This window comes from Stenella coeruleoalba, assembly GCF_951394435.1.
Source record: "Stenella coeruleoalba genome assembly, contig: scaffold_330, whole genome shotgun sequence".
NCBI classification, from domain to species: domain Eukaryota; kingdom Metazoa; phylum Chordata; class Mammalia; order Artiodactyla; family Delphinidae; genus Stenella; species Stenella coeruleoalba.
The window spans coordinates 109334-121640 of record NW_027646446.1 but is presented as its reverse complement, the minus strand read 5'-3'; the positions used below and the strand labels follow the sequence as shown (position 1 = coordinate 121640).

The 12307-nt window shown below is 36.2% G+C and overlaps 1 protein-coding gene across 1 annotated transcript; it reads left to right on the top strand.

Annotated features, from left to right (window-relative positions):
* Positions 1-3642: 3642 nt before the first annotated feature.
* Positions 3643-10002, top strand: LOC307181105 (tripartite motif-containing protein 64C-like; the record flags this gene model as incomplete). Its single annotated transcript, XM_079946594.1, has 6 exons — positions 3643-4590; positions 5102-5197; positions 5880-6110; positions 6872-6894; positions 8387-8484; positions 9509-10002. The coding sequence occupies exons 1-6, from the start codon at positions 4177-4179 to the stop codon at positions 10000-10002; spliced, it is 1356 nt and encodes a 451-aa protein (XP_079802720.1). The 5' UTR covers positions 3643-4176.
* Positions 10003-12307: the final 2305 nt, after the last annotated feature.

Sequence of the window (12307 nt, the reverse complement as noted above, 5' to 3'; positions counted from 1 at the left end):
ATAATAAAGGCCATATATGACAAACCCACAGCAAACATTATTCTCAATGGTGAAAAACTGAAAGCATTTCCTCTAAGATCAGGAACAAGAAAAGGGTGTCCACTTTCACTACTATTATTCAACATAGTCTTAGAAGTCCTAGCCACATCAATCAGAGAAGAAAAAGAAATAAATGTTATCCAAACTGGGAAAGAAGTAAAACTGTCACTGTTTGTAGATGACATGATAATATATATAGAAAATCCTAAAGATGCCACCAGAAGCCTACTAGAGCTAATCAATGAATTTAGTAAGGTCGCAGAATACAACATTAATACACAGAAATCTCTTGCATTCCTATAAATTAATGATGAAAAATCTGAAAGAGAAATTAAGGAAACACTCCCATTTACCATTACAGCAAAAAGAATAAAATACCTGGGAATAAACCTACTTAAGGAGGCAAAAGACATGTACTCAGAAAACTATAAAACACTGATGAAAAAAATCAAAGATGATACAAACAGATGGAGAGATATAACATGTTCTTGGATTGCAGAATCAGTATTGTGAAAATGACCATCCTACCTAAAACAATGTACAGATTCAATACAATCCCTATCAAATTACCACTGGCATTTTTCACAGAATTAGAACAAAAAATTTTACATTTTGTATGGAAACACAAAAGACCCTGAATAGCCAAAGCAATCTTGAGAAAGAAGCACAGAGCTGGAGGAATCAGGCTCCCTGCCTTCAAATGATACTACATTTAATCAAGATAGTATGGTTACTGGCACAAAAACAGAAATATAGATCAGTGGTGCAAGATAGAAAGCCCAGAGAAAAACCCATGAACCTATGGCCACCTAATCTATGACAAAGGAGGCAAGAATATACAATGGAGAAAAGAGAGTCTCTTCAATAAGTGGTGGTGGGAAAACTGGACAGCTACATGTAAATCTACAAACAACAAATGCTGGAGAGGGTGTGGAGAAACGGGAGCCCTGTTGCACTGTTGGTGGGAATGTAAATTGATACAGCCACCATGGAGAACAGTATTGAGGTTCCTTAAAGAACTAAAAATAGAATGACCATATGATCCAGCAATCCCACTACTGGGCATATACCCAGAGAAAACCATAATTCAAAAAGACACATGCACCCCAATGTTCATTGCAGCACTATTTACAATAGCCAGGTCATGGAAGCAACCTAAATGCCCATCGACAGACAAATGGATAAAGAAGTTGTGGTACATATACACAATGGAATATTACTCAGCCATGAAAAGGAAAGAAATTGGGTTATTTGTAGTGACGTGGATGGATCTAGAGACTATCATACAGAATGAAGTAAGTCAGAAAGAGTAAAACAAATATTGTGTATTAACGCATATATGTGGAACCTAGAAAATGGTACAAATGAACCAGTTTGCAGAGCAGAAATTGAGACACAGATGTAGAGTACAATCCTATGGACACCAAGGGGGGAAAGAGGTCGGGGGTGAGGGTGATGAACTGGGTGATTGGGTTTGACATGTATACACTGATGTGTATAAAATGGATGACTAATAAAATAAATAAATAAATGAACATTATAAAAAAAATTCTCCACAGGAAAAAGTATTTGTAATTATGTAGTGTGATGAATGTTAACTAGACTTATTGTGGTGATTATTTCATAATATATATGAATAACAAATCATTCAGCTTGTAGATCTGAATCTTATATAATGTTATATGTCAATTATACCTCACGAAAAACCAATTTTCTTTATTCATTTTATTAAAGATAATTATTCACATAAATATTGTATAAGTAGTTACTACATTATATTTATATTTTAATATGAATATATCCATTGATGCATATGTTATATGCATAATATATACAAAGTATTCTGATTAAAAGTATTTACAGGGGCTTCCCTGGTGGCACAGTGGTTGAGAGTCCGCCTGCCGATGCAGGGGACACAGGTTCGTGTCCTGGTCCAGGAGGATCCCACATGCCACAGAGCGGCTAGGCCCGTGAGCCATGGCCACTGAGCCTGTGCGTCCAGAGCCTGTGCTCCGCAACGGGGAGGCCACAAGAGTGAGAGGCTCGCGTACCACCCCAAAAAAAAAAAAAAAATTTACAAATGTATGAGTCCAAACAATAGATTTTATTTGGACATAAACCACTTATTCCACAGTACTCATAAAATATTAAAGGTAAGAAAAAGCTTAGCACAGTTAATTTCACCAATTATTATATATACAATTATTTAAACAACATTTGAATGCCTAGTTACCCTTTTTTATGAGAAATGTATATAGTGTAGGTGTGTCAATTATTCCAATTAATGTTCTATTTTCAAGCATAATCAGATAAACAATGGCTAGAAACATCATTAGCTATTACAAATTTTAAAAGTAGAGTAAGAATATACATTTTAACAATTATGAAGTCATTGCTTGAAGAATAAAAAATCATTTCTTCAGTTCAAATGTATTTTCAAACAACTTGTGTGGGGTCAACCTTCTTACATTTACCCTAAAGGAAGTCTGTATTCTTTTAGGGTCTTACCCCTCAAGTGTTGTTTTCTATATGCTGCAAACCCAATCAGCTGTTTTCACACCTTCCTGTCTGAAGGTTGTATCCAATCTCAGGAAGTAGGTGTGGCCTCAAGTGAGTCTAATCCTTTAAAAAGCACCTTTGTCCAGAGGCGACTGATTCTCCAAGGTAGACTGAGAGAGTGTGTAGCTGCCAAGCTTTGGAGAGTTCTTGTTGACCCTGACCTCCACAGGCTACTAGGACGTCCAGGCTTCCAGAGGTGAGACCACTCACAGTAGACTCTGGTAAGCAAGGAATTGATTGCAAATATCTTCATGCCTACTTTCCCTTATGCAAATACTTTTCATTTACCTCTTGGCCTGCTTGGGTCTTGTCCAAGCAAACAAGTAGTTTTCTTCGTTTTTTTTAAAATGACATCAATATTTAAAATATCTGTAACTAGAGCAATTGCAATAAATTGATATTTGTAATATTGTTATTTAATACTTTTTATTTCATTACTTTATGTGGTATTAGATGTCTTTAGGTCTTAAATTTTCCCATTTATATGTATCTATGGAGCACATAAAACACTTAAAATGCTGAATGTAATGTAGACATTACATGGTCTTTGTACAGATCAACATGAGTTAAATGTATTGAACTAATTATGATACATTTTTGTAAGGTCTGATTTGCTACCTGTTGAAAGCCTTCGGTTTGCAGTCTAGAGTTGAAATGTATTCAGACTAGATCCAATCACCTGGTAGGGACTTCCAAGAAGTGACATTGATCATTTAAGAAAATATCAATAACACAGGTCTATGGTCATGCCTCCATCAATTGCATCTCTGGATATTCTAGTGTAGAGAGGAAATTGCTGTGTAAATTATAATGTTTTTGGGGGGTGGTTGGTTTTAAATTTTGATTTTTACTGATTATCGTTGTAGCTTGAACATTCATCAGTTTGAAATGTGAAGGTGCTCTGATGGTCTAAAAAGACTGGGAAAAAATGTTTTCCTGAGCTAGAAATAGTATACTTTTTCCTTGAGAGGAGGAGTTTTGCTATTTAAGTTGGAAGCAAATACTCAACTTTTTATAGTTTTAGGACTCCAAAATTTCAGTCAACATTGATTAAATTGAACAAGCTTAAATTATATGTAAACAATTTTGTCTTTGGAAAAGGGTATCTGTCACTTGGGAGATATGAGGCATAGAGACCATTAGCATAGAGATAAGTGTGTGCATGTATGGGTACCAGTCATGGAGAGAGAGAAAGAGATTGAGATTCTCTCTGTGCTTCTGCACCAATCATCTATTAAAAAGAACTCTGGTGTCATCCTGTCTCTTAGCCTTTGCTCTAATATTTAAGCTTTTCCATGTAATTTAGGTATGATTGAGACCATGGCTTATTTTAAACAATAAAGTTGCTAGGTAGTCTCTTCTCTAATTTCATCATTTGTGTTATAGCATGAACCCAATCTGTCTGTATTCACCACTTCTAGGTTTGTACTGGGGGTAAGCAAATAGGTAAATCAGATAGAGTTCAAGCAGACAAGCTTTGTCCAAAGGCTGTTTTTTGTTTTGTTTTTTATCTAATCAGGGTAAAAGAATGATCACTAGAATGATTACTCTTGTTCTTTCTCTTTAATTTCTAGAAACATGGATTCCAAAGGATTCATGCAAGCTTTCCAGAATGAACTAACCTGTTCCGTCTGTATGAACTACTTCATAGACCCCATCACCATAGACTGTGGGCACAGCTTTTGCCGTCCCTGCCTGTACCTCTGCTGGGAGGAAGACCAGACTCCAAAGAGCTGCCCTGAGTGCAGGGGACTATCAGAGAAGCCAGATTTCCAAACCAATATTGTACTCAAGAGGCTGGCTTCCCTCGCCAGACAGGACACAGCTAAACAAACCAACAGCTTGGAGACGCAGATCTGCTTGATACACAAAGAAGCCAAAGGACTCTTCTGTGAGGTTGACAAGACCCTGCTCTGTGGCCCCTGCTCTGAGTCCCCAGAGCATGCAGCTCACAGCCACAGTCCAATACAATGGGCTGCTGAGGAATACCGGGTAGGTGATGCTTCTAAAGCAGTTAGGAACCTACAGGCTCCTAAATCAGAGAGAAAGATGAGGATAATAATAAAGTTGATGGGGATGGAGATGGTCGAGGTGGAGATTTTTCAGTGTAGGTCCCAAGATAGAAATGTATCATTTCAATGTTGTTGCCCAATTGTCCAAACATGTGGAAATGCTGCATCCTGGGGCATGTGGCAGCACCAGGCACACTGGCTTCTGATGTGAGCTTGAGGCTTTCTCAGTCAGGTTATATAAATATATGAGTCTCAATTTCTTAGGAAATGGATTCCATCATCTGTAAATTTCCCCCAATTTTGTAGGATACGTCTCTGTCATTTCTGATATTCAAAATATTAGAATCAGACTAGATTAACGTGGAAAAATCTTATCACTTCATTTTAAATCAGAATTACCGGTTTTTCAATGACTCCCTTTGCTCATAATTAAGGAGATGAAATTTACAGTATCATCATCTGTGTCACTAAAGCTTATGGGTATTTTCCAGGAGAAACTTCTAAAGAGAATGGGCTCTTTATGGAAAATGACACAAGAAATGCAAAACCATCTGAATCTGGAAACTCACAAAACTCCGTCATTAGAGGTAAGGATGAAAATGTTCCTTTTCATTTGTATGAATATTGACATAATTCTAGCTTAGACTTTTAGCTCAGTTTAAGTTCCCAGTTAAAGGACAGTGGTCTCTTCCCTGGAGAAGTAGTGGTTTCAAATGACATATCAGTGATCACAAATATACAGGCCCATACAAGCTATTTCAAATATTGCTAGTATATGGGAAAACCAGGGCATGAAAATTATTCATAGTCCAAATTTTGAAGATTTGGATAAACTTTCTCAGATATGGATGATAAGAGAACATTGCACTGTGACTCTAAAGGAGAGGAGAGGAATAGAGTAGTACCTAGAGGAAAAATAAAGAATATTTTTTAAACTGTACAATATGGGGTTTACATACTTAAAAATATATTTAGAAAAGTCAGGCAAAGGAACAAAAAGAAAAGAAGATTCAGGTAAGAGAAAAAATAAATAATGGACTAGGAACCCTGAAGAAACCTCCTAAGGAGAAAAACTGGGATCCCTCAGATGGCTTGATTTAAACAGGAAAAAAGGCGAGAAACTTAGAGAAAGGATGGACAGGAAGGACCCTTTGAGGTGTGAGGTAGAAAGTTTGTCAAGAGCTTTCCCGATGACAGTAAGGAAATAATGTTTGACGTTTTCTGTTGAGAATGAGGATGAGTGATTCTTTGAATCCACTATCTCTGCAGAACTATGTGGCCATAAGGAAGGTGATGATCAAAGTTCAGTATCAGAGGATCCACTTGTTTCTCCAGGAGCAGGAGCAACTCCATCTGGAGGCGCTGGAGGAAGAAGCAAAGGAGACTCTTCAGCAACTCAGGGAGAGTGAATTCAGAATGACTCAACAGAAAGAAAGTCTGAAAGAAATGTACAGAGAGCTGACTGAGATGTGCCACAAGCCTGACTTGGAGCTGCTCCAGGTGAGAAGGGAGGTTCCATCCTCAGAGACAGAAGTACTATTCTGGGCACTGTTGCCATGACATTGAAATGTTACCTGCATATACTCTTATCTCAGCTAAGGGATGATGCTCCTTGACTCCCATTATCTTACTTGTCCAATCCCTTATTTCTCATAGCCTGGTAATTTTTGGGAGTTTTTTTTTTTAATCCTTTTATTAGCTAACATAGGGCAAAATTATTTCGGTGTGATCAGGGGGACTCTCCACACTGATTATCCAAAGCCAGCAAAATTCTGTAGCCAGGAAAAGTTAACTTTGTTGGAATAATTTTCAATATATGTTCCCTTAATCCCTTGTCACTCTGTTATCCCATACTTACTGAATACATTGAGGTTTTGCCCATTGTCTAGAAAAAATTAGAACTGGTAATCAATTTCAATGTATTCTATAATTCATTTTGTATGGTCCTCTGTTTTGCTTTAATTGTTATCATAAATGAGATCTCTCCTTGGGAATAGGACAGGGCACTGAGTGACATTGGAGACCTAGATGTTGTTGCATCATAACACAGACTCTTCCTGGCCTTCTTCCTTCTGTAATGCATCCTGACTAAGTCCATCATGTTTTAGTTTAGGCTCTGTTATTAAGATAACCTCTAATTGTTCCTTAGAGAAGAATCAGACAATAAATACCTTAATGAAAGGAACAAACAAGAATACTAAAGAAGATGCAAAAGGACAGAACTCTGATGATTAACATCATCTTTTCTTTTTCCCTTGCAGAACTTGGGCAATGTATTGGAAAGGTGAGTTTACACTAAAGATTTCTGATTTCTGAGAATGTTTCTGTCTTTTTGATGAAGTAAATGTACAGTCATCCCTTAGTACCATGAGGATTTGGTTCCAAGCCCTCCCCCATACCTAAATCTGAGGATGCACAATCCCTTATACAAAATGACATAGTATGTACAAATAACTCACAAACATTTTCTAGTATCCTTTAAGTCATCTCTAGACTACTTCTAACACCTATTATAATGTAAATTAAATGCTATGTAAATAGTTGCCTGGTGTGCGGCATTTTCAAGTTTTACTTTTTGAAATTTCCTGATTTTTTTTCTGAATATTTTTCATTCAGATTTCACAGTTTCAAATCATGATTGAATCCACAGGTGTGGAATCCTAACAAATGGCAGATGGACTGTACATTTTTTGAGCTATTAACATTGTTTTTGTGGCTATTTTCTATTTTATTTCAAAAGAGTTCTGAAGGACTTCTACTCCTTGGTCTCAGAAGTTTCCTGCTCATTTGGTTGATTTCAAATATACCTAAAAGGCTTCTGACATTCTGGACTTTGTTCCACCTCTCTAGCCTTACCACAGTAAAACGTACTGAATGAAATTTTCTAAGTTGCAATACAGGAAGAACCTACCTGAGTGAATTGGAAGGTGAATAATACTGGACAGAGGTAGATTCCTTAAGAGTGGGAAGAGGGGCTGTGATTTTGTTCCTAGAAGTAGGAGTGACTCAACCTGTTCCATCACTGAAAGCCCCCTTGTAAGCTGGACCTCAGAGGGAATGGCTTCCTGGTGCACACTGGGAAGTTGGACTTTCAGCACAAGGGTAGTCAGGCTGGAATTGAATTCCCTCGCTGTGCTGACAAGAGCAAAGCTGTCTGGTTCAGTGTACTCTTCCTTTTGGTGACTACTTGCTGACTGAAGTACAAAAGCTTTGCCTGAATTTGTGCTCTCCGTAAAATGCCCAGGATCTTTGCATCACCTGAGATTGAATAGAGCAAGTAAACAATCCTCAAAATTTCTAGAAATGGAATAATGACTAAAATGAATGGGGAATTTGAAAACGGATATAATTTATATTTTGAAAAAAAGTAAGGTAACATATTTTTTGAATCCCAAGAGTGTAGAATATAATGAATGCACAATTAACCAAAAATGGGAGAATTCTGATGAAATATCTAGGATTAAAAATAGCTTCTTTTGAAGATTAGGATTGACATGTATACGCTACTATGTATAAAATAGATAGCTAATGAGAACCGACTGTATAGCACAGGGAACTCTACTCAGTGCTGTGTGGTGACCTAAATGGGAAGGAAATCCAAAAAAGAGGGGATATATATACACATATAGCTGATTCACTTTGCTGTACAGCAAAAACTAACAAAACATTGTAAAGCAACTATACTCCAATAAAAAAATATAATAAATGGCTTCTTTTGTAATGGTTGTGTGATTAACCTTTGGCCCTGAAGTGTAACTGATATCATTTTTTTACAGGACTGATTTGGTACAGATGCAAAAGCCTCAGCCAGTGAACCCAGAGCTCACTTCCTGGCCTGTCACTGGAATCCTAGACATGCTGAACAGCTTCAGAGGTAAGAGTCAGCGCTTTGGTGATCAGGCCTCCATTTCTTTGATGGTTCTTGGGAAGGAGTCTTCTTTGATTTTATTTTTTCTGACATGAAGTTAGTACATGACTTTCCAAAGTTGTTATATCTTTTCTGCCAATACAGTCATGCTACAAAGAACAAGGGTGAACTTTGCAACCTATATTTTACTGCAAATGCAAAGCAAGATACATATTTTTAGTTACATCTGAAATAGGCTGAGCAAGAAGAGAGCAACTGGATTTATCAGCTAGTTATAAAGAAACAGAATATTTAGTTCTCAGAGTAGCAGTTAATGTTGTATGTTTATTCAGTTTATTTCACTCTTGAAAGGTTATATATGGCATTGCTGGTTTTAATTTGTTCTATATTACAATTGTTTATCATGCATTATACAAAGAATATTTCTTATTTCTATAATTACTAACTTTTGACAAAATAGACTACAATTGGCTTAGGCAGAATCATTGTAATGCTGTTAGATCAATCTCAAAATAATTGAAAGGTGAGGGATATGTGAACATGATTAGTCATAACATGCTTTTAGAAGCTTCCAAACTATTCATTGATGGATTTCTATCAACATTTTTGCTTTGAAAACTTGCTAGGTAGAGACTCTAGCCCAACAAATACGCACATACTAGCAAAGTGCTCTCTATATATTAAACAGTGTTAAAGACAAAAGACACAAGAAAAGTTTTCTAAAGAAAAAAATAAAATTTTATGTGTCCTGAAATAAACTATCAAGAATTTGACATTAAATCAGTCTTCACAGAGTTCATGATATGTCTGTATGATTTTTTCTTTTTCTATATGATTTGAGGTGTTTCTATGTGCTGTACAGATAGTTATAACTCTTGTTCTTCATAGAAGAGCCAGTCTGAACTCCCTTTTGTCTTCATTTTGTATTTCCTTGGAGGAGGGAAAATGAAAAGACTCATTGGGTAGAGAGCCTCTGCCTCTCAGGCCATGGAAATCCCACTTGTTGACCACATTTTTGCTCTTTCTGCAGTGGATAACGTTCTGAGTCAGAAAACGACCATTCACAATGTGAGCCTTTCTGAGGATGATACAACTATGATATATGGAGATGACCATCATGGTGTGTCCAGAGAGCTCCAGGGTGCAGAGAGTTTTGTGGCCTGGGGAGCTGTGGCCTTCACCTCCGGAAGGCATTACTGGGAGGTGGATGTGACACACTCCTCGAACTGGATTCTAGGAGTCTGTAAAGATATCTTGACAAGCAATACTGTTATCAGTATTGATTCTGAAGAAGTATTTTTGCTATCTTCTATGAAAGTGAGCAATCATTATATTCTGTCCACGAACTCCCCACCCTTAATTCAGTATGTGCAAAGGCCTCTGGGTGGGATTGGAGTGTTTCTGGATTATGACAATGGAATTGTGAGCTTCTATGATGTTTGCAGAGGTTCCCTCATATATACTTTCTTTCCTTCATTCTTTTCCTCCCCTCTGAAGCCTTTCCTTTGCCTTAGGTCTCCATGAATAGTCAAGTTCCGTGACCATTTATTAGATGAACTTTTCATCGGAGGAAGTTACTGTCCTGAGACCTCATGTGAGGCTACAGGATGATACTTGACTGTCTCTGAGCCTATTGTAATTTAATGGAACATAATGATGGTATGTTTATAAAATGGCATAACCATGTTGAATGTATAAATTTGTTAATTAAATGATCTATTAATAAAAACTTTTTATTGAGCATTTCTAGAATATAATCAATAGATATTCTTTTTAAAAAATAATATTTGTATTAAAATAAAAATTACATATCATAAGGTTCATTTACATTTTAAGCAATGTGTTTTTCTTCCATAGTTGAACCATATTGGGGTAGAAGAATGAAGTGGTATATATCTCAGCATAGTAAACAAAAGGAATAGCTCAGTTTTTTCTTCAAGTGTGACCTAGTTGGTTGGATAAATGTATTTGACAGATTTGGTCAAACTCTTTCTCTTTGTCAAACATTTAGACTTTCTCTAAACCCTGGTCATTCAGCACATCACAGCTCATCAACAGCTTTTCCAGAAAGTTTTTCCTGACTCCAGACCAGTATAGTTCCTCTTATAACACACTCTCTGAGCATATGTCATCTCATCATAATGTTCAACAAACTTTCCCCAAATCACTAGATACTTTTTACTGCAGACTGAAAATTCTGAGAGAGTAAGGATAGCCTTTGACTTATTTACTACTATATTCCCACTATCCAATGAAGCACTTAGAACAGAACAAAAATAAATATAAGGCAAATGAATGAACAAATACATGAGTGAAATAGCTAATACACAGAAAAAGTATTCTATCATCATTAAAATTTTCTTTACAGACTAGCAAAAGTTAAGAGAATTCAGCAGCACCAAACCAGCTTTACAACAAATGCTAAAGGAACTTCTCCAGGCAGGAAACACAAGAGACAGAAAAGACCTACAATAACAAACCCAAAACAATTACGAAAATGACAATAGAAACATACATATCGATAATTACCTTAAATGTAAATGGATAAAATGTTCCAACCAAAAGACATAGAGTGGGTGAATGGATACAAAAACAAGACCCATATATATGCTGTCTACAAAAGACACACTTCAGACCTAGGGACACATACAGACTGAAAGTGAGGGGATGGAAAAAGATATTCCATGCAAACAGAAATCAAAAGAAAACTGGGGTAGCAGTTCTCATGTAACACAAAATAGACTTTAAAATAAAGACTATTACAGGAGACAAAGAAGGGTACTACATAATGATCAAAGGATCAATCCAAGAAGAAGATATAACAATTGTATACATTTATGTACCCAACATAGGAGCACCTCAATACATAAGGCAAATGCTAACAGCCATAAAAGGGGAAATAGACAGTAACACAGTCATAGTAGCGAACTTTAAGATGCCACTTTCACCAATGGAGAGATCAACCAAAATGAAAATAAATAAGGAAACACAAGCTTTAAATGATACATTAAACAAGATGGACTTAATTGATATTTATAGGACATTCCATCCAAAACCAACAGAATACACTTTTTTATCAAGTGCTCATGGAACATTCTCCATGATTGATCATATCTTGGGTCACAAATGAACCCTTGGTGAATTTAAGAAAATTGAAATTGTATCAAGTATCTTTTCCAACCACAACACTATGAGAGTAGATATCAATTACAGGAAAAAAATCTGTAAAAAGTACGAACACATGGAGGCTAAACAACAAACTACTAAATAACCAAGAGATCACTGAAGAAATCAAAGAGGAAATCAAAAAATACCTAGAAACAAATGACCATAAAAACACGAAAACCAAAACCTATGGGATGCAGCAAAAGCAGTTTTAAGAGGGAAGTTTATAGTAATACAATCCTACATCAAGAAGCGAGAAACACCTCAAATAAACAACCTAACCTTAAACCAAAAGCAATTAGAGAAAGAAGAACAAAAAAAACCAAAATTAGCAGAAGGAAAGAAATCATAAAGATCAGATCAGAAATAAATGGGAAAAAAATGAAGGAAACAATAGCAAAGATCAATAAAACTAAAAGCTGGTTTCTTGAGAAGATAAACAAAATTGATAAACCATTAGCCAGACTCATCAAGAAAAAAAGGGAGAAGTCTCAAATCAATAGAATTGGAAAAGAAAAAGGAGAAGTAAGAACTGACACTGCAGAAATACAAAGGATCATGAGAGATTACTACAAGCAACTCTATGCCAATAACATGGACAATCTGGAAGAAATGGACAAATTATTAGAAAAGCACAACCTTCCGAGACTGAATCAGAAAGAAA